The 25,498-nt window shown below is 39.4% G+C and overlaps 3 protein-coding genes across 3 annotated transcripts; 1 reads left to right on the top strand and 2 right to left on the bottom strand.

The window, feature by feature from the left end:
* Nucleotides 1-167: 167 nt before the first annotated feature.
* On the bottom strand, nt 168-1,507 carry viaf (viral IAP-associated factor). The gene is made up of 5 exons (XM_065496578.1): nt 1,364-1,507; nt 1,007-1,142; nt 726-954; nt 464-672; nt 168-408 (listed from the first exon to the last, which is right to left on the bottom strand). Exons 1-5 carry the CDS (start codon nt 1,367-1,369, stop codon nt 275-277), a joined length of 714 nt encoding a protein of 237 aa, XP_065352650.1. The 5' UTR covers nt 1,370-1,507; the 3' UTR covers nt 168-274.
* Nucleotides 1,508-1,607: 100 nt separating this feature from the next.
* Rpb10 (DNA-directed RNA polymerases I, II, and III subunit Rpb10) lies at nt 1,608-2,666 on the top strand. Its single transcript, XM_065496580.1, has 3 exons — nt 1,608-1,738; nt 2,240-2,344; nt 2,401-2,666. Exons 2-3 carry the CDS (start codon nt 2,250-2,252, stop codon nt 2,510-2,512), a joined length of 207 nt encoding a protein of 68 aa, XP_065352652.1. The 5' UTR covers nt 1,608-1,738; nt 2,240-2,249; the 3' UTR covers nt 2,513-2,666.
* Nucleotides 2,667-2,707: 41 nt separating this feature from the next.
* On the bottom strand, nt 2,708-24,942 carry LOC135947687 (uncharacterized). Its single transcript, XM_065496579.1, has 2 exons — nt 24,533-24,942; nt 2,708-3,440 (listed from the first exon to the last, which is right to left on the bottom strand). The coding sequence occupies exons 1-2, from the start codon at nt 24,842-24,844 to the stop codon at nt 3,270-3,272; spliced, it is 483 nt and encodes a 160-aa protein (XP_065352651.1). The 5' UTR covers nt 24,845-24,942; the 3' UTR covers nt 2,708-3,269.
* Between the last annotated feature and the right edge of the window lie 556 nt (nt 24,943-25,498).

Raw genomic sequence — 25,498 nt, forward strand, 5'->3', positions numbered from 1 at the left:
GTGTAATATCCGGTTTCTATTTTAGTTCCGTTTATTCTTATAAAAAAGCACTTAACACTCGTAAGTTAGTTTCTTTGTATTGCAAACCTGTCATAACCATCACAAATAAAATCTGAACTTAACTTGCTTTGATTTTCCATGTGAATATTTTCAATGCAAAGACAAGGTTTGCTTTCCAGATAAATTTTTATCAGAAAAACCATTCAACAGAATATAAATAAATACAGTGAAAATGAGTTAAAAAATGACAAGAGAGAAACAATACTGTTTGTACTCAGTAATCGTCGTCGTCACTGTCATCGCGGCCACCCCGCAACTGTGACATGAGCACATCCTTGATTTTCGGCTTGGGGTCCTTCTCAATTTTTGAAGGCACAGCTCCTGCCTCTTTCAGCATCCACTCCAGCTCTGCTCAATTAATTAGATGAATTTTATCAAAGGCAGAAAAGGTTGCTACTGTTACCATCAACGGTGAGCTTCATCCCTCTGAGCTCAATAGGCCCGATAAATTGCTTCTTCAGGTCACCCTCAAAGTATACAAAAATAGTTGGAAGATTCATGTCGGGGTAGTTCGGGATGCAGGTCGACGAAATAGACCGCAGGAATTTGGTCGTGGGGAATTTAGCTGCCAGTTGGTTCAGGTGCTGATTGACCAAGGTACACAGCGGAATTCTGAATTGTTCAAGGTACTTTATTTGTTTTTACACATGCACTAGATTGTATACCCTTGTTTGTAGAGGTGGAGCACAACCCAAATGCCTTCGCCAGCCTTGTTCACCTGTTGCACGTAGTCTTCAGCTCGAATGTCAGTGACGTCCCCGTACCTGGACTTCTGGGTCAGCTCCTTGATTTCAGCGATTCGTTTCTGTCTGTATGCGAGGATGATAGCTTCGTCCTCGTCATCCTCCAGTTCGTCCAGCTCGTCCAACGTCAGTGCGTTCATGTTTTGCGCGACTATATCATTTTATGTGGATAAAAATGGTACTCTCGCATATTTTGTTACTACCATTTCCGGTTTTCTCTGCAACAGCTTGCTCCAAAATATCCACAATTTGATCTTCCGTCACCTCTTTCTCTTTCTTTGGAGGGATAATTCCTTTGGCTCGTAAAACATCATTCCATTCAGTGTCTTCATTTGGGTTCTGCGATCATAACATAAAATGCATAAAATTTAATTAATAGCTCACTATGCCGATAACGATAAAGTCAGTCTTTTGTGCCAGAAAAATATGCTATATTTTAAAAAATGAGTAAGTCAATCAACAATTCACGCATGACTCATTTCAGTACACGTTTCGCTTGATAATATGCACACCATTGAGAAACAGTCTGCGGTTTTACACAAAGACAGAACCCAATTTACCTGCATTTTTGCGCTAAACTCTGAAAAATATACTGATTTAAACTTAAAAATCACTTGAAATATTGCTGGCTTGTCTTAAAATAGCGACGGAAGATCCATAAAAAGGGCGAAAACAATTTTCCTGTTGTGAAATTCGAATCTGAATTCGTGATGGGTAACGCCTACATTTCTTAGACATGCGCACGCTGCACCAGCGCGGCGCACATTGATGACGCCAGATGACGCTGATCGATGATTTGTTTACAAATTCAGTGGCTTCAGCGCAACGCGCATCCATTCTCCAACGAGTGAATCTGAATTGGGCCGACTAAGCACATTTTCTGGAGTTTTTCGACCGAACAAGGCCGAATTAGACTGCTTAGATTGATTAATCTTGTGAGTAAATTATAAACTGGCGTGTTAAATATGATAAACGAGTTTAATAATGCTAACTTTGAACTTTGAAGTTGTCATTTTTCGTGATTGCACGTTGCGTCGCACATCGCACAATCAGAGAACAGAAAATTCCAGTTCGTTTCACTTTTAATTATTAACATCATTATGGTGAAAAATATTTGCAGTGACCTTAGCAATTGTTAAAGTAATGGTTGGAGGTTACGACAGACACAGTTGTTAGTTTTGGCGATTTTCAGAAATATGGAAAAGCTACAGTTTTCGCCACCCCTACTTTAACATGGGATTCTCATAAGAACTGGCGAGGTGTTTAACCCGGCAGAAACTGTAACTTTACCATATGTATCAAATTTGGTGCGAATATCATACTTATGCGTCTTTTTTTATGGGCGAATAATGGCAGTTGATTAAGTTCTATAAACATTAACTCTAGTTGAGGATTGTAACAAGACGTTAATTTTGATTTTCCTTTTTCTGTTGCAGAATCTTCAAAATGATTATTCCAGTTAGATGCTTCACTTGCGGCAAAGTAATTGGAAATAAATGGGAGAACTACCTTGGACTCCTTCAAGCAGAGTACACAGAAGGGTTTGTAGTTCCTCAACGTGACTGGTGCTTGATTTTAATAATTAAATTTCCTACAGTGATGCGTTGGACTCTTTGAAATTGAAGAGGTACTGCTGTCGAAGGATGCTCCTGGCCCACGTTGACTTGATCGAGAAGCTTCTGAATTATGCTCCACTTGAAAAATCGTAAACTCTAATTCTTCTTCTTCAATTTGTCTGGCATTTTCTCTGTCATAAAAACAACGCTACGAAAGCTAGCAAATTTTGAAGACAGCTTAAATTCTAATTTTAGTGTAATTTCATTAAGGAAGGAAATAAATCATGTGAATATTTGGTGGAAATAACTTTTTCATTCGAAATATTGTCCTCGGCAATGAAAATTCGGTTGTACATGTACGAATATTGATTTTATTCACGGTCTATACACACTTAATGATCTTATAATACAGTAATGCTAAGTTATACAATACAAATTAAATGGAAGCAGCACGAGTGAGTGCAGTAATAATAATTAGTCTATAGTGGGTACTTGATGCTCTTCAGGGGAAACAATTTCAGAAAGAGATCAAATCATTTCTAGGGAAAAATGATGTTTGATTCTGAAACCAATCATGGTCTGAATTTAAATAAATAAGAGACAATTTCACTTGAATGTACAAACTCCCATAGACACCAATGGACCAATTACAATCACAAATAAAATCTCACACGACTTAACTCGGACGACTCCTCAAAAATTTAGAAAACAATTTTGGGCTTTTCAATCATGATGCACACCCGGCAAACCTCAAAATAAATATAACCAGGTTGAACGAAAAAATAACGAAAATTTGCGCTACTGTGAGAATTACAAAACGAAGGTAAAATTGGCTGTCCTTGCACACGTCCCGCAACAACAACAACAACTGTGTCCGCGTCCGACGGCCGAGGAGAGAGTTGGGCCGGCGTCAGGCGGAGCTGCAGGACTGCTGGTCGTCGTTGGAGGTCTCGGAGGGGGGCCGCGAGGGGGGCAACTCATCTGCGTCCTCCTGCAGAATCATGGCGCGGAACTCCTGTATGCTCTGGTTCAGGGAGCACAGCTGCGAGAGCAGCGACACGTCCAATTGTCTCAGGCCAGCCTGCAACAAGAGCGGAACCATATCAGTCAGCAGTCTCGCTTTTTAATGCGCTGCGCAGAAAGATTTGCATTTCAAATTCGCTCGGCACGAGAGAAGTGACTCATCCTGCGGGCGCTGATTTGTAAAAAGAAAGAAAGAAAGTGTAGATCAAAATAAAGCGAGCAGAGAAAAGGCTGTTTCGCTTATTTATTTTCCACCCACGTCGTGGAGCGTATGGAATTTCGCGCCGTGCCAGACAGCACAGTTATCTCCGCTTTGGTTTTTAAGTGGCTGAGGCGAAAGGGGCATTGTTGCGCGTTATTTGGCGAGGAAACAGATTGCAAATTAGACTGATATTCCGCACAAAGGATTGAATGAAAAAGGTCATTAACGTGCGGAATGAAAGAATGACGCCGTAAATCAGATAAAGTTAAGTATGTCTTTTTTAAAAAAATGATTGTTCAAATAAGGATTCTACTTATTCTAGGATAATAAAAAAAATATTTAATAAACTCAAAGCTATAAAGGCTTTATTATGTGGAATTTTTTTAGCGACATTTTATTTATTTCAAATTCTTTTCGAGGCCAAGAACCACGAAAACAGGATTTTAAGATTTTGCCAAATTTAGCGAAAAATTAAAAGGCTTTTAGTCTATGAATTTTTTGATTTCTAAAGTCGCAATCTACCCAACGACGTGAGAAATATGAGGTAAATTTCCTTGGGAGAAAATCATGCTTATCATTAGGAAGACAGTCATAGCGTTGAAAAATTTAAACGCAAAACGTGGGAATATTAAGCTTGTCACCAATTTTTAGAGAGATCGAACCCCAAGTAAAGTTAAAAAGATTTTTTTCACAATTGTTCCGTACAGCTTTACTTTAATTAACGAGGTGAAATATTTTTTGTTGAAATTTTTTTGATTATTTTTGCAAGAGCATCAAGAGCAGAGTTAGCTTTGATCTAAATAATGCGGGTGATTTAATGAATTGTATCATTCTAGGTGGGCCTCAAAAACGAATTATTTGAACTTCGCACTCACTAATAAAAATGGAGCATCGTTTTTTATTGTGAAATCCCAACAGATTTTTGTTTGCATCATTTATCCCACATGGTATTTTGTTTGCTCTCTAGGATACATATAATTAATTTGACAGATTCCTATTATAAATTCTTTTTCCTTTGAATTTATTGTGCAGAAATGTTACTCTGCATAATTTGATATTCCAATTTTTTTCAAGTGGTTCCTCTCCAAATTGCAACAGTGACCCTGCCTGCTTTTTGCTTTTAAGCCAGTCATATTAGGTGAGAATAAGACGCGTCTGTGCGTGGGAACAGTACGCACGCATTGCAATTCAAAAGATGAATACTAATCAAAAATTATCAAGAGGCGCTTGATGCTGCGGTCAAGGAAAAGCACGAATGCTTTTGTGTATTCAATTTGGCCTTCTGCCCAGCAGCTCTTGAGCATTTTCACAGGCTTCTCTTTCTCTCTCGAACAATTTTGCGCAGCACACTCCCTTCAAATTAAGATTCTGTAACAACTTCATTATATATCGCGACTCGCGCGACGATGAAGGCAAGAGGATGCAGCCGGCGCGGGTTTTACTTTTTGCGTAACGCTCAGTGGGCACGTCCTTATGCATTCCCTTTCGGAGCCTTCGTATTATATTCTTTTAATTGTATGACACGCCTTGATGATGTATTCCACCTTGTATTAAATTATCAACGAAAGCGAGAGTTGCGCACACGTTCGTTTTTAGCCAGATCGAATAAAATCAAGTTCCAATAATGTGAGTGTCCGCCTGCTGTCGGTCTTAAAAGTACAAAGACCTCATTCGCCATGCCGGACCAACTTTTAAATTGCGACACTCACACTCAGTCATGTCTGCTCTACCACGCGATTGCGTCTCGGTAATTAATTCAACACATTTCTGTAAAGTAAATTTGATACATTTTAAAGCTGCCCACATATCTAAATTAAACGAAAGTGTAAATGACCCAAAAAACTATGAAATAGCGGATTATGTGGTTGCTCAATAGTTGCTACAAAGAAAAATGAATAAAATTAAATCAAGAGTGAGATTTGACAAAAATATTTTAAATATAATTAATTAGTTTTTCTCATTTTGTTTTAGTTTTATGGTATTTCTGACAGATTTTAGGGGAAAGAAAGGGCAAAAATTTTGATGGCAAACTTTATCACCGATTTGTGGCAGTTGTTTTTACTGATTTGGAAATATTTCATATCTTTTAACAAAAACTGTTAAACTTCTGTTGTAAAGTGTATATATTTATAGCGCAATTTTGTGTAGCGATATAAAGCAATTTTATTTTGTTTATTACATTGCAAAAATTAATTTTAAATGTAATTAAACACTTTTTATAGATCAGACAAATATAAATTGTAGTGGTTTCAACTGCAATTGCGTAATTTTGTCCAACAAAGGCGGTAGTTATTGTGATCAAATCCCCCATGCTGTATAATTCCAAACATTAACACTGAAATTCCTATATAGTTAAGCGGTTCCCAGCTGAGTTTTGGTTGCAATCCAACTGGCCGCGCGTTTGCTCATCATATGCTGTGGTTATTTCGAGTTACACACGATTGCAAATTCACTCACGCTAATTAACTTTAAGAACACCGCAGAAGCAGCCTTGGCCAGGGACTCGAGTTATTTGTCACTGTCCGCGCCCACTGTGCGAATTCACCACTTTTTAACTTATTAAGCAACTCGCAAAACTCGTCCAAATTGCGCAACATTCGCAAAGGGAAATGAGCAGCAACAAGTTCGCACACATCAATTTGCGCGGCGACAAAAGAGTTGAAACACAACTAGTACAACCTGTTCTTTCCGCATTGCATAAATGCTGGAAAAAGAAATTTACTTTTATAACAATTAAATGTACTGTGAAATTAAATCGCACTTTATACTTCAAGAGAGACTGCCAAATTTTTTTTCCATTGAAGTGCAATGAAGAGTGTTATTGGAGAAACTTTATTTATTTTTTCTCAAAGCTGAAATCACCAATGCATCAAGGATTAGAAACGGACAGTCATTTTATTTAACAAATTAAACCTCTGTTCTGCAGTATAATGACAATAACCGCCAATTTTCTTTCTTCACATCTCTTTTTGCAGAGTAAAAGTGAGGCTATATGATTACAAAATATTCAACACATATTATGAGCACTGGCAAACGTCTCCTGCTTTCCCTATCAAAATGAAAATGAGCTGACTTGCTGAATTGAACATTGCAAATTAAATAATAATGACCGCGTGTTCTCCGCTCGCTGTATGCAAAAATGAAATCACGATTAGCTCATTAAAACACATACGCAAAGTCCGCATTCTCATATACGCATTCTTCATTTGCACACAGAGCCTATAATTTGAGCCCATTAATATATTATGTTTTCCATAAAGTTTTAGTATGCGTATATATACACACAAAGCGGACAATTAAGGAGAAATGGAGTCTGTAAAAGGCTAGCGAGACGCATTATGTTTAATTCTTTTATGCCTGTCCAGACACCAGGCGTGAGACGTGAGTGCGACAATTACAAGCACGCGACCATTCAATAACAACACCTCAGTTTGTTTTATTTTATAAAAATAATATCGAACTGATTGTGCTGCGCACGAGCGCTTTCCATTTTGATTGATATCCTGTCGATGGAAAGCGAGCTAGCGTATTAATTGCAAACAGAAGCGCTTTGCTATTAGATTACCCAGATTAATAAGTAATAAACTAATTGTAAAAGTAAGTCGACGAGCAGAAGTGCACCGGTTTCTTGAGCATAGCGACACTTTCTTCTCTCTCTCTGCTCTCGTCGTCAGCACGGCGAGGCAGCGAAATTCAAAAATAAAACCAGGCCGTCTAAGTATGCGTATAATGTCGCTCTTACACAGCTCTCCAAGGTGAATGAAATTGCCCTGAGCAGCCATCCAGGAATGGCAGTCAGCGCTCACTCTCAGCTCATGCACTTTATCTCTAGCGCGCGGGAGTATTTTTCGTTTTTTAATTTATTACTGCTCTCACTCACCGTGCTGATTAATATTTCATTTCGGCCCAGCCGAATAATAATTGCTCCGCGCGTTAAATCTTTAGAATTTAGAGCAACCTGATATATTCTTTTGGTAATTAATCTAAGTTTTAAATAATGCAGGAGCCCTTCCGCATGCACTAATAAAAATTGCTGGTCACTCGAGCCTCAAGCCAAGGTTGATTTTAACAATTAAAAAGCTCCATTAAATAAATTATTCAAGATGGTCTGTATAATTTCTAGAAAAATTTAAAGGAGGGGAGGGGAAAATGTATGAAGGACAAGAAAAATATTCACAAATGGTAATAATAATAGACTACAATGAAACTTGAAAACCCAGAGACGAGTCTGCTCTGCTGTTAAAATTAATTTGAAAATGTCAAATCTATTTACACTTGACCATAATTGTGTTTGTCCTCCCCTGTCTTCAACCCTATGACAACTATTCCATTACTTCTTAAGTTAACCCCCTCCTTCCCCAATTTTTTTAAGTAATCAAACAATCTCGTATGATCCTCCTTACCAAATTTCACTTCAGAAACAACATAGAAACAAAATGTGAAGATTCACAGACTTGGAAATTGAGAAATACATTGATTAAAACTCAAAAAGGTAAAATTGTTTCTTGAAAGCAATCTTTCACGGTCATTAAATCAACGAAGTTTAAAAGCTTTTTATAACTGTCGTAATTTTTTAAGTGGACGTCATGTGGACGCTACCAAGGAACTGTTATTGCTGAAATTTGGCTGCGGGACGTCGTGCTGCGCCGCCGATGCAGCGCGGAAAAGACAAAACCGATAAAAATCGAGCGTTGAAATCGCTAAACGCAAAGGCGATCCACATCTTTTGTTCTGCTCTGAGCGATACCTCACGCGGGCCAATTTATTTTTTGCGCCGCGTCGGTGGGCGACTAGATTTTGCAACGAAACCGACTTTTCTGATCAGAGTAAAAAAAAAAAATGATAATAACCCACGTTGGCCTGATAAAACCGTACTTGACGAGAGCTGTTGAAAGGGAAAGCACTCGCGATATTGCACGCTATTATCTGAGCGCGCGTGTTATGATCGTCGGAATTGGTCCAGTTCCAAGGCAAAAGCAATTAATTTCTCGAACAATATCCGCTGCAATCACGCGTGGAATTCACGGTGCGTTTTCGATTTCTGTGGCATCGTGTTATTGTTATTACTCCTTTTTTTCTTGAACCTCTGCGTCACTGGGTCCCAATAACACAGCCGAGCGGATAACATGGAACAAGTGGCCGCAGAGGAGCTTGGGCCCAATGTGGCCATCTTTTCGCCACCCCGCACAAAGGTCTTTGATTGAAACGTCAAAAATTTGTCCCTAAATAAAGCCGCTGGAAAGGTGCGAAAACCAGAAAGTGGCGAGTCGGCGCTGGTACGCTATTTGAGCATTTCGATACAATTAACTAACCACCTTTTGTCATCTCTGACACTTGAAAGAAATATTAGTTCCCAGAAATGCTCAATTATCTCACATTTCCTTGCTGGTGTGAAAAATTCTGCAATTTCTTGTGAATTTCTGAATACATACGTCAGCCTTTTTTTAATTCTCTTCCTCTTTTTTAAAATAATTCATGGGAATTTTCGACCAAATATTAGAACCTTTGGTCGCCTCCGCAGTAAAGCAAGACTGACAATCGTTTTGATCTTTGTGGTCAGTGGCCACGACTTGCTCGAATAATGGAGCGATGATGTAACGTGTCAGAAACGCGCACCGCGCATCAAGTGATCAAATCCGAAAAGCGAGTCAACGACTTATCCATCTCCCGTCAGCCCCATTTTAAAGTGGTAAATATGACTCGGAGATTTCACTGTGCAGACAATTCCAGGTCGTGATTTACGGCTATAGACCAAAGTGCCGTCGGATCTCTGAGCTTCAATTTGATTCAAGCAAAAAGCGCCCGCGTGAGAGCGTTAGCTAATCAAAATTAAAGAGCCCCTCGCGTTGTAGCTGTACTTGGGTACACGCGTCGTACATTTTGGTTGTGGTTAACTCGACGGGTTTCTCACATAAATTATCCCACAGATTCCTTAATGCAACTCGTGATTGCGCGCAGTGCAATTTGTTTTAGCGTGTACTGTGATTGTGAGTTGGGCAATGACGATGCGAGTGCTCCACATAGTTAGGCTCGATGAGAGAGAGAGAAACGCAAATTAACACAAAAAAACATTCGTACGCCAAAATTAATTTGTGGGAAACGAAAACGTGATATTAACTGTAACATTTCAAGGTTGAAATAAATTAATGAATCACAATTTTAACAAGTTAAACATTTCTAAATAAGCTTATTGGGATATGTTTCCAATTACCTTAATGAAAAAATGGATTTATTACTCTCGATTTTTAACTGGGATGTGTACAAAATTGAAGGGGAAAATATCTCACACTGTCCAGCGGCTGTTTCGGCCCCTTTAGATCATTAACAGTAATAGTTTCTAGAGAAAATCAACTGCAGAGAATTTCTGAATCGCTGACCATTAAATTCATTGTGATTGCAATCTTTGCTGAAAGTTTAACGCATTTAAAAAATGCGGGGACGATACTCCGTGAAACGCTTAACTTAAAGGCCCCTTAATTGTGAACTATTATTTGCATATTTGAAAAATGCAACCACTCGAGGTTGTTTTCATGTTCAATATAATTAAAACCAGGCTTCATCCTCGTTGTCAAAAGAAATTCGTCGTTTTTATTCCTCGACCAGTTTCGGCGTCATCAAATACGCCCTAATCATGAGTTTCAATTACAATCATATACGAGGTTTTTAGGAATAAAACGACGAATTTTTTTTGACAAAGAAGATGAAGCCTGGTTTTAATTATATTGAACATGTTATTTGCATTTTGAAGTTTTTACTCTAAAATCTATCCCAAAAATAGTTTTGTCGAAAAAGTTCATTATTTTTTCTTTATAAAAAGAGGTGCTTTTGAAAAGACCACGAAAACCCAGAAGGAAAATTTTCAAATATCGAAATGAAGCCTGCCACACTGGTGCCCGATCAAATGGAATTTTGTGGCAAATATTCCCATTTAGTTTTAAGGCAAATCTAATTTTATCAGGGCGAATTTTTATTTCAATCTCCTGTACTACAGCGTGTAGCAACAAAAAATCAATCTTATTCGAGTTCCCAAGAATTTAATAATTTATAAATTCCCGAACAAAAGAGACATAAATTAAATGGAAAAACCGACATGGCTAGATTAATCCTCCCACATTGGATCTACTTTCTTTCTCACGCACAACAGTCGGCCGGCTGAGCTACTGCGTCGAGAATCAAACGCATGAATCAATTTCTCACTCGGCCATTCAGATTGTTTGCATTGTTTGTTCCCCGCGAAGCGAATCGAATGGTCGCTTTTCATAGAAGCATTATTTGCATGGCACCGCTTCCTCGCTCTTCTAGTTTCTTTATGTTCGCAAGCCGCTGGAGCTGCATGAAAAATCTGCTTTTGATTCGAATCAGCGGCCTGTCTGAATTATGCATGGGAACCCTTGCCGCCTCGCCGAGAATTGAATCGAAACGGAAAAGTCCGCTTCCTGATGCGTGTTCCACATCTCCACTTTTTATTTCTGCTCGGGTGCCAAGTTGAGAAGGCTCGATATATGATGTGTGTGCGCAATCCACTTTTTTCCTATACACGTCGCGGCTTTCTCGCCAAATCCCAGCGCAGGTGCACGCGCGCGCGGGCGATTTTTTTCTTCTTTTATTGCCAGTGTTAACACGGCGGCGGTGACGGCGAAGAGGAGGAAAAGCGTTGGTGCGACCTTTCAGGATTATTTGATCAAAATGCGCAGCACGGGTGCCCGTTTTAATAATAGCCGAGCGTGGGCGAGCGGAGATGGTGCGTCCGAGATATGATGGCAAACAAAGTGCCGCCGGCGAAATGAAAAAGGAGCAGATTCGAGGCGATCGACTATTGTTTGCCTTTGTCTTAACCCACATCGCCTATGAATTATATGCGAATCTTGCGTTTCAGAACAAAATGTTTCGGCAACAAAAGACGTGCGAACAAAAGGGGCAAAAAAATAAGTGATTCACAGGCACATTTTGTTGGCAGCGGCCGCGAGAGCACTGCTCCTTTGTCCACCGATTGGCTCGCGCGCAAAAATTGGCTCCGAGGCTCGGTTTGTCCGCAAAGGTGAGAGGTTGTTGCTCTCCTATCCGCTTGCTCTTGCGTGAATCAAACTGCTCCTGAATGCCAATGCTACATGTGCGTGGTGTTGGACACGGGAGCAAAATAAATCTTGATTCCTCCTGAAGGCGAACAGAGTTATTGCCACCTTCAGACATGCCCTTTATTCCAATTTTACACGTGAAGAATATTAAAATCATAAAATATGCATATTTAATATTCCTGAGTGCTGTAAGTAAAATTTTATCTGTTATTTTCCAAATGACAGATAATTACGCAATTGGCCCGTTCAAAATTGCTGTAAATATCAGCATTATTTCCTCGCGTGAACTCTCTGTTATCGATCCATTTTCCATTATATCCATACTGCGCCCGAGAGCATTTCACAGATGAAAGGCGGCAAAAGGATTATGCAAATATAAATAAGCGGCTATAAAATGTGCACTCGTAGAGAACGGTCTGCGATCGCAGTATTTGCCGACAAACGCGAACGAGTGACCAAAGGCTAAAATATCTGAGAGACGGAAATGCTGCCTGACCCAAAAGCGTGTGGAGCGGGCCCCAACGAGAGCTAGAATAAATCAGCTGCAACCCACGCAAGCAAAAGAAGCGAAGCCAATTTCCCTCAATAGACCGGTGTGTGCTTGTGTTCCGGATTTGAATATTCGCAAGCGAGGCGAGGAAAGCAAAAAGGAAAAAAGAATGTCACCCACATCGCCGAGTGCCAAACCTCTCGACGCGAGTTGGCATCAATCAGAAGGGCGGTGAAATACGTTCACTTAACGCATTCAGTTCAGCATCATTTATTTTACTTCAACAGGAAATATAAAATAATCTAGCGTGTAGTTATACAGAGTTTATGGTTACACGTGAGCTGGTTGATCAATGTTTACATGATGAAGGCATTTGATTTTTAATCGGTCGCTGCTCCTGTGAAATTACAACTCATCATTCTTGGAAATTGCCTTCTCAGCGTTTAAGTTTCTTGTACGGTTCCTGGTCTCCAACCTTTAATTGATTTCTGGTCCATTGAATTTATTAAAAATATAAAATCGTAATGAATTGGTTACTAAAATATATTTACTTATTGAGTGGTAATTCTTCTCTTCCAGAATTACTCCTCATTTTTACAATTATATATTTCTCTTCCAATTTTCTTTTTGATTACAAATTCCTATTCAGTTTTTTTTTTCGTTTTGGGACAATCCCTTTTTCACACACGCATCCCCATTTCCTATCGCATGCTGGGTGCCGATTTGCAAGGCCTGCTGGGTGTTGATGATTTGTTATGCACCGTCGAGCAGAAAAGCATCCAGGCGCGACTGTGTGCGCGTAGAGAGAAGAAAAAAGCACACAAATAAACGCTGACAGGACGAGTTCTCGCTTCCTTCCAAGTGTATAATTAAAAATGCAAGCAAGCACCGCCTAATGATCCAATTTCGGCCGATCGACCCATGCGAGAGATGCTGGGAGCGTGACCTAGAAAAGCGCGAGGAGACGGTGAAATACGCGTGCATACTCAATTCGCACGGTTATGGGCGCAATCACGCGAGCAAGCAATATCAAAAAGATAAAATATAAATATTCCCGTGCATTTCGTGTGTGTTGTGATCTGAGGGAACTGGTTTGCGATGATGGATGGAAGAAAATTTGGAGCTCCACATCCGTGACTCCCTTTGGATTTGGGATCGGATTAAAGAATCAAATCTCCGTGGAGAATGCTTCGTTTGTTTTGGGAATGTGGGGCATTACAGAAGGAAGGAAATTTGTAACTACAAATAATCAGATTGTTTGTTTACTTTCAACTTCTTCGAGTTCTATTTTTTGTGATTATATCTCTGATTTAATTTTGAATATTTAAAATGAGGAGAAATAAAATTTAATTTCTGATCATTACGAGAGAAATCTATAAATCGTTTGTAAAACATTTTAAATTGGATGTTGAAATTTTTGTTAATAGAGGCACGCTATAAACACAAAGAAATTCCTTGGAAATTTGTTAGTTGAGGGAGGAAGTGTAAAACAATTTTTAAGGTGATTTTCAAACATTCAGGGCTATGGCTACGATGCTATTAGCGTTAGAAAAATGAATTTATTCCTTCCAGATGAAGGGTGGAGGTGGAATGAAAGGGAGTTAACCACCCTGAAACCTTTTGGGGAGTTAAACGGTTTGCAGTTTTTGCATTTCTGACCAGCATTAGCCGAGATCTCGCCAGCTCTTGATATTTTGATCTTAGACCTGAAGCCAAGTTTAGACCTTAAATCTGGATTATCTCAAAAACAACAATATTTCAGGTAAAATTGAATATTAGTTTGCCTAATTATTTGTATTCACTCAAAAATTATACAAAAATCTTCATTTTCGAAATTTTATTTGAGACTCAAAATTTAAAATTAGTGACCTTGACCTAGAAAAATATTTTCTTCTCAATAGCCGCTAGGAATAAAATTTTATTTATAAACACGTTTGATTCTACATGATATCTGCTATAGATTAAGAGATGTGTTTGATTGTTATTTAAAAATCCCTAAAATCCGGGAGCTCAAAATTTGGCTTGAAAATTTTATTGAATATTCTTTAGGATAAAAATACCACCAACACATATGTGAAAATTCAAGACGTTGAAATGACTGGAAAATTTAATTTGAAATATTTCCGAGACAATCTCAAAATGTTTAAAATTCAATTTCTCTGCTAAGAGTGAACCGACATGAAAAGCTCATTCATCCGACATTAGAGAGCAGCAAACCTTTGCAAATCACATCGGAGCGATTCCCACACAATCCAAATGCAAATCTCTCATTAGCCTAATGACGCAAGGAAGAGGCGTACATATACGTTTCTCATCGCAGGTCCAGTTAAGTAATCAAAAGAGCGTGTTGAGCAGCGCTCTCGATTTTTTTTTCTTGTTTGGTGTGAACGTAACTGGAGTATAAAAAGCCTAATTATGCGCGTTGAGGAAAAAACATCGTGGGAACGCACCGCTCGCGATTATTTAACCTGGGAGTCCAAACGAGCTGGTCGATCTCGTTCGGCAATCACTGCGCGGACGCATCAGGAATTTTGCACGGCACACATCTGCCGAGCAGAACGAAATTAATTCTATAACAGCACGCGGAAAAGGAGCAGCTTTTGGCGATCCGCGACGCCAGCGTTGGCCAATTCGGTCCAAACACACACACACACTCACGCGAGAGAGCGGTCGATGGGGGAGTACGACGCAATCAAAGGAGTAATTAACAGCGCGTGTTTTCGTCATTACATGGTTTACATGATTAATCGGTGGCATAGTACATATATGACATATGAACGAGAAAGGGGCCGACGCAATTAATTCTCTACTGAATCACATGGCAAATTACACACAACATTCAGTACTATTTTTAAACAATGCCAAATTAAAAATATTGCATTGCTAAACAATCACGAAATTTACAAAATTTAGCGAAATATAGAAAATTACCTGAGGCCAAGAATTCACGAAAGAAAAATATATTCAATTCGGTTAATTAATTTTCATTTTCTAAGTTTAAATTGATTAAAACGTCACCATTTTTTCCATTAAAAATGAAAACACAGAGAAAGTAAGCCCCGAATAAGACAAAAGTATTTAAAATGTATACATGAATCATAAAAATCTATCAAAACATTAGCAAAAAATATTCCACCCAGACTGACAATGAGTTGCTAGCCTATATACCAATCTTACATTTATATTTTTAGCTTGGATGGTGTGTTTTAAATCAGTAAAAGTTTCCAAATTATTTTGTGAGAGTTAGTTTCATTGTCAATTAAAGCCAATTTCTCGCTGATTCGTTTAAATGAGTCGGGGACGCAGTTTCACGATTCACGAGGAAGCCGCTGATTCGGTTTCCAATTACTCGTTATGAGCAACGAACGCAGACAAGGAATCCAACGAGATCGACTTTCCAGATAATTTGCTTGTCACTCGAATTTTCTGTCCTCTCTGCACGCGCAATTTTCGACCGCTGCTTTTGGAAAGCAAGAAATACTTGCGGTGACATCTCGTTGGCTGTCACTGTCACCGTGCTGAAAGTTTTTCAGTTATGAGTCACCGCAGCGCAGCGAGCTGAAAATTTTAACTGTTTTCTTCACTTCACTTCTCCGTTGACACCGTCTTGTTTTGTAATAAAAGAGGTTTGAATTAAAATCGTCTTAACCCACTTGCTCGATTAATTCTAACCTGCACTTCATCAACAGTGAAAAAACCTCCAATTGATTAGGAAACCAAACTCGTCGGGCAGCAGGAATGTCTGGGAGCAATAATTATCAGCAATTTGCTGATCCCATTTCCGGCAGCTCGGGGCTAATTATTGTCGCGCGCAAATAGTCACGTCCCAAATAACTCTTATTTAATTATCTCAAATAAATATGCTCTTTGCTTTGTGCAGGGAAATAAATAACAAGCGTGCAGTTTATGCACAGTAAACGCGTCCACGGGGGCCAATTTGAATATATATTTATCTGTTTAAGTGCGTGCATGCGAGTGGAAATTCCGGTTTTTAATTTGCCGCAGATTCAGGCCCGGCAGTGATCTTCTTCTCGCCGCGCGCTAGTTTTGGGAACTGGCTGGCCTGGAATTGGCGCAAAAAGCGGCCTCTCTCTCGCGCGCACAATTAGCGGCCACCGACGAGCCCGCAACGCAACACGCTTCGCCGCAAACGCTGATAAACGTAATTGCCGTGTGTGTATAATCGCGGCTTCCAATTATTCCGCACACATTGAGGCAGTTTTCCGATTCATTTGGCGTCGTTAACTAGAACAAAAGAGATAAAAACTACGGCGGTGTGGTGTTGAAAATTAATTAATGGCAAATAGAGTTAATTTAACCCTTTTGTATACAATTCAATTTAGTTCAAACCAAACAATTTTAGCTTTCGTTTTTAAAGTAAATAATTTTACAATGGCTACTCAGGTTGGAAAAATAGTTGGAGGTCAAAGTGGAATTGCTGAGAAGTTTATTTCACGTCCTTTCCAGAACAGCGCCTGTTTTTTTTTTTTTGCTACTCGTAGGCCTTATCACCAGTACTCTAAACTCAAAGCAAACATTCAGAGCTATGGAACTATGAATCACCAGTCATTTCAACTTGAAACGATCGACTGAGCACAATCAAAATTAGATAAGGAGGCGACAAAACCTTGTGACACCTTGCATCCAGCGACAAACAAAACTTCACTTACTCAAAATTCCGTTTTGTAATTGAGCTCTTTCAAATACTGAAATTCTGACACATCTATAGAAAGGAAAATCCGGTGAAGGACTCCCCTGCTGCCCAACTAAGAGGATTTTGTGACAGAAGGTGCTGTGAAATATTTTTCTATTTGAGGATTTATAACAATAAACAGAAAAATTAAAAAAAAATAGTAAAATCCTTTTAGTTTTTTATATTTTATTTTGTTTCACTGATCTTAATCCATCCGGTTCACGCATGAAGGCCGCCACTAGAGTCTCCGCGCAATGATAGTTTGAGTATGTAACTTAAAATAATAAAAATGACAAATAATAACCATCCTATTGGAAAGTTTTATAAAAAAAATGACGATAACGAGTCATTGCCCACCGCGACAGTGGAAAAATTTACATTTGATATTTACGGATCTGCCACCGGGGGACAAATTCGAGTAGTGATTCTGAACCCTGACCTTCCCCGAGATTCTGGTATCGGCCATAATTAGGAAGGATTCAAGCCCCCAACAGTGCGGTGACGGCGCAGTGGTTTGTTTCATTTGCATATTTTGTTTTAAATTTTAAATGAAATATAAAATCAATTCGTGATTTCTTTGATCTAGTTTCTAGTTCCTCAACTTTTCTGAAAAAACCTTTATTCAGGTCAATTTAATAATATTATTGTGCGTAACACAATATTATATAATTCAAAATCATCGGTTTTCCACGCTCGTGATATTGAGTGAAGTCACAAGCAATATTATATTTGCAATCGGCGTTTTAAATCAGCAGTTAAATGTGTCACACAAGCAGAGAACCCAAGGTTCGGTGTCCAGCGAGGTTGAAAATCTGATCTGATCCGTCGATTACGTGTCACCGCCTTCGAGACACGTTTCACGCGTCAGGCGGACGGCGAGAAATTCAATATTGTCCTCTCAAGTCACAGTCAGCTTCGCGGCTTTTGAGGCTGAGACAAATAAAAAGCGACTTGAAGGATGAATCGATAGATATACGAGAGGCCTTTGTTTCACGCCACGTTTTTATTTTGTCTCGTGCCTACAGACGGAATTCTCTGTTTGCAAATAACACACACACACACATACAATGCAATTGTAGAGCTGTTGAACACGTAAGAAAGAAACGAAACGGACTCGCTTATTCGATTACAATAAGTCAGCATTTCCACGGCTTCACGCCATCCGGCATGCAGACACAACCACCCAAGAGTTTGTCCTTTTAACCTATGCGTATACCTCTTTGTCCGTGCGGAAAATTTGAAAGTAGGAAAACACCCACACTCTAAAAGTCTCGGATAGTAAAATAAAAATCTTTTGATGTGCGTGGAACCAGGTGTTTAGGAGAAGCTGCCAGGTGTCGGAAGGAACGCCCTGCAGATGAAGCGACTCTTAATCCGATGGAAATGAGTCCCAAACACGCGCTCAAATTGCTTTAGGGAATGCTCACGCACGGCTCTTGCGTAATTCATAATTTTGACATTGTAATAAAAAATGCTGTCCGTTCCACCAGGTTGCTCTTATTCAAAAAAATTTCCCTTTAACCATGAAAATAAATAAGCAAATCAAGTCATGACCTCGCCACCGCGTAAAATTTGCATTCTCGCGGATGCGTTGTGAGAGGAAGGAGAAAGAAGAAAGGCGTCTGTCTCATTTGCACCCGAGAAGAGAGCGAAATGCGCGAGGATGATATGTGCACATATACTTTAATAAACATAAGTGAGAAAGGCCAGCCCGATGGGTCTCTCTCTCTCTCTCTCTCTCTCTCTCTCTCATTAAAACGACGAGGAGAGACGCGAGATGCTGCCGCACTAACGGTGCTTTTATTTTCTCGCGATAAGTCGCACGACTCGCTCGCTCTTACTCGCTCACTATACCGCAGATGATATGAATTATTTAAACCCGGCAGCAGCTCTCGAAGCTTTTCACTCCCACACTCACTCCATCGGTGCTTGTTACTATTATTATTTTTGTTGTTGTTACATGCTGGCCGGCATTACGTATAGGAAAGGTCAAGGCCAACCCCGAGGAGCAAACAAACATTAAATTCAAAGCGTACACTTAATTGACAAATAGGAAGATTAATTAAAGTAAAAAATATATTTTTCCTTTACTTGAAATACGCTCTATAAATTGGGAAAGAGGTTGATGCCGTTTGAGATGAAATCGGTTCTAAAGTTTGCATGCTAATTAAACGGTGAGCACTGTTTCCCTATTGAAAATCTGGATTTTCCGCACACCGTTTGTTAGATTGCGACGAGAAGAGATTGATTGCTTAATCTTTCGAGTAAATCTGAAATTTAACTGTTATACTCGGTCCTGATTTCATTACTGCTCATTGTAGAAAAACTGCTGCTAAATCCCACAAACTACTTCTTACTTGCTAAAGCCAACAAGGCAAAACACTCTTAATAGATGGCCTGTAAAGCTCAAGTTTTAAATTTGCATCATTTAAGAAAATTGTTTATAAAAAAATTGCCACTGACGAGCATTTAGCAGGTACTAAGCGTACAATAGTTTTGATTTTTACATATTTTTCTGAGGCTCGCGCAAGAACAAAAACACTTAAGTATGACCAAGTATCCGATGCCTTGTGGTTCGTGCGGGAAAACGTTTTTGATAGCATTTATTGTTAGACATGTACACCTCATTCAATGCTGGACTGTTAGCAAAAAACTTTTCCGCAAAGAGCCATTAGGTGCTGAGAGGTCAGAGAATTCCAACAGTAAAAACAAGCTGGCGATGATGACAAAACACAATATTCACCCGTCGGTGCAATCTTCTTCTTCTTCTTCTCGTTCATTCGCTAATGTCTGTCTCTCATTCACATGCATAACTGTTTAATGAATTACGCGCGCGATGAAATCTGAGGCGAAAGAGCAGTAAATTTGCTTAGCAAAAGATCCCGCATCACGCGAGCTGCTTGTTAAGCAATTAGCTAAGATGAAATCTAAAAAAATGGAAGGAACACCTGCGCTCTGAGAGCAGCCGGAAAAGCTTTTCAATTACCCGAACGGGTTTTAATTGTCAAGCAATCCGAAAATAGAATAGTGCGCCGATGATGCAATCTCTGCGGGTGCTACTTTTGGATTTGAGAGAAAATCCAATTTAGTCTTGGCCCCTTCGAAAGGGCACGCCAGCTCCTGCTCAGTTGATTAGTTAACTGAACGAAAATGGAATCTAATTACCGCGGCGAGGCTAGAAATAGAACACCAAATAATCCTCTCTCGTATTCTCTGTTTTGCTTCCGAAAAAGCTCACTTTTATGGCTTCGGCATTGTCAGACACGCGTTCGTTCCCTTGTTTGTGTATCTATATCAGATCTGTCCAAACAATCGGTCGCGTGTGCTTTGCGGATATTAGGGGAATATGCGCCGCGGCAACTCAAACGACCAGACAGAGCTACGTGTTGACTGATGGCGTGTGTTTGGTGTGTCGTGCGAGTTATTAAAGCCTGAATAGCTGCCCACCGTGATGGTAGCCGTTTTGTCGAATTGTTAAGAGCAAAAATATGAAAAATGTGTATGTTTTGCAATTAATTTAATTTGAGCCAGTTTTTTTTAGTATTTATTTGCCTATAAGAATACAAATTTAAATTTTTTTGGTAATTTTTCATTAATTAAATTATTAATATTTTTAATTTTACTTTCAAAACTAATAATATAAGGATTTTTCATAATAATTGTCTGATTTAAAACATAATAAAATACTGCATTTGATCAACACGTTAAAAATAAATTTTTTGCTTGTTTCTTAACTGAATGAGAGTAATAAATTAATTTTGTACGCAATGACTATTGGTTAAACTCTTAGTGACGTGGATATTTAATAACCTATACCAATGACTTTTCATTAAAAATTTGATTCCCTGAATATTTTAGTCTCACGAAATATTGGACGTTATTAAAACAATTTTGTGCCAACAGTATGGACAGCTCGTTTCTGTGTGTGCCTGAATGAATTTGCATCGCGGTCGGTGCACTTGTGGGGCCTCGTCGGCCAGTGGTAATCGCGTTAGAGGCGCGGAAAGCCGCCCGGAGCGCGCGTCACTCTTGGATGCGTGTCCGCCCCCGCGGCGGCGTGCGTTGCCTGCTTTTTTTCTTTCCTTTATCTGCGTGGAGGAGCGAGTTGTTGCGTCGTTCCGCTCTGGGTCACTTGTCCAGCCGGTTAGAAAAAGGCTGCAACTCGGTGCGGCTGCGCTCAATAGAACAATTAACCGTAATCTTTGGCTTTTTGTTCCTCGCGGCCTGGCGCAGTAGCAGCAGTCTGTTGCGTTGAGATGACTCCGCCGCGAAATGATTCAGCAGCCGCGACGAGTCGTTAAACTCGTGTGTTTTGCCGTGCGACCGTCAAGAATATCACGCAATACTCGCGTAATTAATGTATTGCGTACAGTTCAGAAATACAGATTGAGATGTTCTGCTTGTAACTGAAAATTTATTTCCAGGTCTGTTATAGAAAAATGCTTTATTTGCGTGTCACTCGATTATTGAATTTTTAAATTTTGGGAATAAATCACTTAAAGAGGAATGATACTGCGAAAGCCAGGAAAATGCTTGTTGCCAATGCATAAACTCATCCCTTAGGATTCAGTTAAAGCCTAAATTGACCTACGAAGCACTGTAATTTTTTAAAAAAATTGGCTGGAAAGTTAGCGTGCTTTTCAAATGGTAATGGCTGTCTCCTTACTTGAAATCCGATTTTATTTCAAAATCAAGAGTTTCCCCAATAAGTGGCATACACCGTTGGACAGATCTCGACGAGAGGAATCGGAATATGCCAAGAAAATATGTTCAAGCACTGTAAATTTTGCAGAAAATTGGCAAAATTTGAATATTTACTGTAGGAAGGTCCTTCTTTATTATTGCAAATTGTTGAAAAAATTGTTTATCGATCGATTGTTTATGGCATCAAGTAATTCAAATAATTTTCAATTGTTGCCATTAGGATTTCTTTCTTTTATTCTGCTTACAATCGGATTGTTTCTGCTTTGTGGAGCTCATGTTCTTTTAGCTCGATCCGTGTAAACAGTTTCTAGCAATGAATTGTTTACTATAATGAACAATTAACTAATTATACAGTTGTTTGGCTCGCATGGGTTGATGCCAGAAAAAAACGAAAATAACTTTCCAGCTTCCCCTAAGTGTCAAAAGTCGAGGAGAGTATTTTTAATAACACTTCCTCAAAACCAATCAATTACGATATGCTTGAAATGACAGCGTGGACAAAACTCTCAACTTTCCCTTTTCCACAATTTTTTGCATGTGCGCTGGACCTGCATCTCATTCCGTTCGCTCGGGGCGAGCAGTTTATTCAGAAGCGGTTTATTGCGGAATTGCGCACCCTCGTATGTGCACTTTGAAAACCGCAGGCATAATATTGCTTGGCCATTTTCTGTCTAATTGCATGTCAATTTCTCCTCTCGACCGATTCTGCGTTTATAATTTAGTGGGTGTGCTCCTACAGGCGGTGAGTCACCCACCACTATACCTCTGCACGCGCATCTCGCGCGCATGAGATCATGATGATTGAAATTTTCTCTCTCGCTCCTCAACACTGCATCTAACGTGTCACTCGCGCTGTGATATTGTAAGTCAGACACGCCATGACACGAGTGAATAAATATAATACGTGTTCGAGTGGTCGCTTGCTTCGAGCAGGGGAGAGGTTAAAAATTCGCCAGAGAGGATTTCAGTGCAGCTTTCTCCGAAAAATTATCAAATCCATACAAGGAAAATTAAAGCTGAAAAATATTCTTGTAAGTTTCCTATTGATTTGTTGATTAATAATGTTTTATTGCTTAAGTTCTTTAAAAAAATGTGAGGGCAGATTAAATCATTGGGAGATGCAAGTTGTCTTTCGTTTCTGGTTTTTTCATTTCGTGTCTGTTCAGAAATTAGTGCAGGCGAACGTTTATTAATTAAAATTAATTAATTTGCGCGTTGAGTAGGGCCATTCGTTAGTTTTAAATATAATAAATTACCAGCGTGTGCATTTCTTTCTTTTTCTGTTTATTTATAAGTATGAACAGATTGAAAAATGTTGAGAAAAAATTAAATCAGACATCAGGCAGGAAAACAACCTCGAGCGGTCGCCTATTTCAAAATTAGATTGAAAAATAGAATTTAAAAATATCCACGTTAGTTGCTTTATTAGCTTTTCATGTTTTCGCATCAAATGTTTGTTTGTTTGATAAATAAAATTGCCCCTGAGATTTCCTGGTTTCGCATTTCAATTCATTCGAATCGTTTGAATAAGACAAACCACTTGCCTGCAATGGTAATGCAGCTGGAGAGGAGAGGCGCGCATCAAGAAATGATGAGCACTTACTTTTCTTCGCAGGTATAGAAGGAGAAATTTAGAAATTACTCTCATTGTCCGGTGTAGAAAATCAATGATGCTCTTATGCTTGTGTGCAGCGCAAGCATTTCTTATACTGATCCTCTCCTCTCGCGAGACGACGAGGGCAAAAAATTCGGTCCGCGTCCTCCGGCCGAGGGAGCGAAAGAATAAAAAGCAGCCGTGCATTGTGCGCGCCGCGGAAGAAAGTTTTTGTCATCTCGGCTCGTGTGTCGCGCCATGTGCCCCATGTACCGATTGCACGAGACGAGAATTCCACCATAGAGAGAGAAGGAGGCGAATGAAAGTAAGTAGTGTCCCTCAGATCAATGGGAGAACGAAGTGAATTGCAAATCTTCATCCGCGTAACCCGAGCCCTGACGCAGACGTAATCGAACCTTCGGAATTCACAAAATCTTTTTCCTTCCTCTTGCGTTATTCAATCGCCAGAGACGAGAGGCTTCAGGGAAACTGCGGAGTGTATTTCGCGATGCCAGCAAGAAGCGCAACGATAACAACGTTGAAAAATAGAGTCATTTGACAAGGATACTCTCGCTAAATTGCATGGCACTGAAAAATGGTTAAAGTGCTGAAGCGAAAAGCAAGGCGAGTGCTCTGATGTAAAGACTAAAGACCCTGTCAGCTTTTAATCCACGTTTATAAAAAATGACATTTATAAAATTTAAAAATTAAAGTCGATAATTTCTGCAAAAAAAGGTAAAGCACTGAAAATTAGGAAAGAGCAGGTTGTTGTTTAAATTTCTGAGTAAATCGGCTGAAATGCTAATCAAGCAGCGAACACTGTCTCCTTATTAAAAATCATGATTAATTTCCCTAGAGGGTAAATTTACCCCATAATTCGCATACCGATGGATAGATCGCAACGAGAGGAATTAAATTATTAAACTATTCCATTTTAATATTAAACATTGTTGAGATAATTAATCAAACTTAAAATTTGGTCGTCGCTCTTAAAAATTTATTCAAATTATTTTATGATAGCTGTCGCCTTCCATCGATTCCCTTTTAAAATTTTAAAAATAAATATTAATGACAATTTTAATTTTTAATGTATTTTAGCAACACTAAACTAAACTTTTTATGTTTTGTATTGTTGTTCCATTTTTATTGTTAAAATTAGTGCTAAAAATACATTTATTGGCAACATTAAAAATAAATTGCTTTAAACAATGCTCAAATAAAGAAATTGTTTTTTTTCTTACGTAATTTTGATACCAGTTTAAAATAAAAATTTTAATCTTTAAAAAATAATCAAGGACTAAAGCCAATAAACCTCACTGTCAAAACACCACGCAGACAATTTAACAATAAAAAAATAGAACAAAACGAGTAAAAAAAACTTTTGATATTTACCATTTCCTGCCTGAGGATGGCAAGCTGGAGGTCGAGGGTGGAGGTCGGGGGTGGACGGGGGGCGGGCCTGCGGCCGGTGTTGACGACGCAGAGGCTCTTGGGCAGGGGCGGGAGGCCGTCGGCGGCGACGGGCACGACGACCGGCGGCGGCTCCTGGCCGACGGTGATCTCGCAGCGCGACAGACTGACCGGCTGACCCTCGCGCAACTCCACCCAGTGTGACACCCTGGGGGCGGCCGGCGGGGGCGGCGCCTGCCGACGCACCTTGCTGGGCCGCGGCGGCACTGGCGGTGCGCACCGGCCGCGGGTCATCTCGAGCTCAAGAATTTTGGCTGCCGCGCACGCACTCCGTCCCGTCGGGACCGCAAAGCTACACTGACTCTCTCGCCGTGACTGCGGCTCTGAGCGAGTGAGTGAGGCTGAGAGCGCGAGGCGAGAGAGGCGCGCGCCGCCACCGCGTGCGACCTACCAGTGCACCTTGGCTCCACTTCTAGCAGAAGTGATAGTACTTAATTAACTCTCTTAGATCTGCTATTACAGATAAATTTACTTCCCAAAACTTCATTTTAAGATTTGATATTAATTTAAAAAACACGAACCACTTTCATAATAATTTAAATATCTTATATTTGTTAAGATTATGCTGAAATTGATGACATTAATTACCTTGCTTGAGCTTGACTAAATTTACTTCCATACTTTAACTTATGAAAGCTCTGGCGTCTAGTTAATTTAAACAAATTGTCAGTTAAAATTGGAATATAATCTTCAAAAGGAAAGCCCCGTGAATCTCTTAATTTAATAAAAAAGTACAATTTTTAAAAACATTAAAATATTTGAATTTTATTGCAAAATTTTAAATTGTGCATGGATAATTTTGTAATTTCAGGCATAACAGTTGCACACACAGAAGTTAAAATTTGCATTTTTTTTTAAAATAAGGTACTGCTGAATAAAATTTAAATA

Source organism: Cloeon dipterum, chromosome 1 (assembly GCF_949628265.1).
Source record: "Cloeon dipterum chromosome 1, ieCloDipt1.1, whole genome shotgun sequence".
Classification (NCBI taxonomy): domain Eukaryota; kingdom Metazoa; phylum Arthropoda; class Insecta; order Ephemeroptera; family Baetidae; genus Cloeon; species Cloeon dipterum.

Excerpts from the sequence above, each read along its gene's own strand:
- Rpb10 (XM_065496580.1), top strand. The coding sequence starts at position 2,250 with ATGATTATTCCAGTTAGATGCTTCACTTGCGGCAAAGTAATTGGAAAT. Across the intron at positions 2,345-2,400 it reads CAAGCAGAGTACACAGAAGG|TGATGCGTTGGACTCTTTGA; the intron begins GTTTGTAGTTCC and ends AATTTCCTACAG.
- viaf (XM_065496578.1), bottom strand. Across the intron at positions 673-725 it reads CTCCACCTCTACAAACAAGG|AATTCCGCTGTGTACCTTGG; the intron begins GTATACAATCTA and ends TGAACAATTCAG. Across the intron at positions 409-463 it reads GATGAAGCTCACCGTTGATG|AGCTGGAGTGGATGCTGAAA; the intron begins GTAACAGTAGCA and ends TTAATTGAGCAG.
- LOC135947687 (XM_065496579.1), bottom strand. The coding sequence starts at position 24,844 with ATGACCCGCGGCCGGTGCGCACCGCCAGTGCCGCCGCGGCCCAGCAAG. Across the intron at positions 3,441-24,532 it reads CCATCCTCAGGCAGGAAATG|GCTGGCCTGAGACAATTGGA; the intron begins GTAAATATCAAA and ends CTCTTGTTGCAG.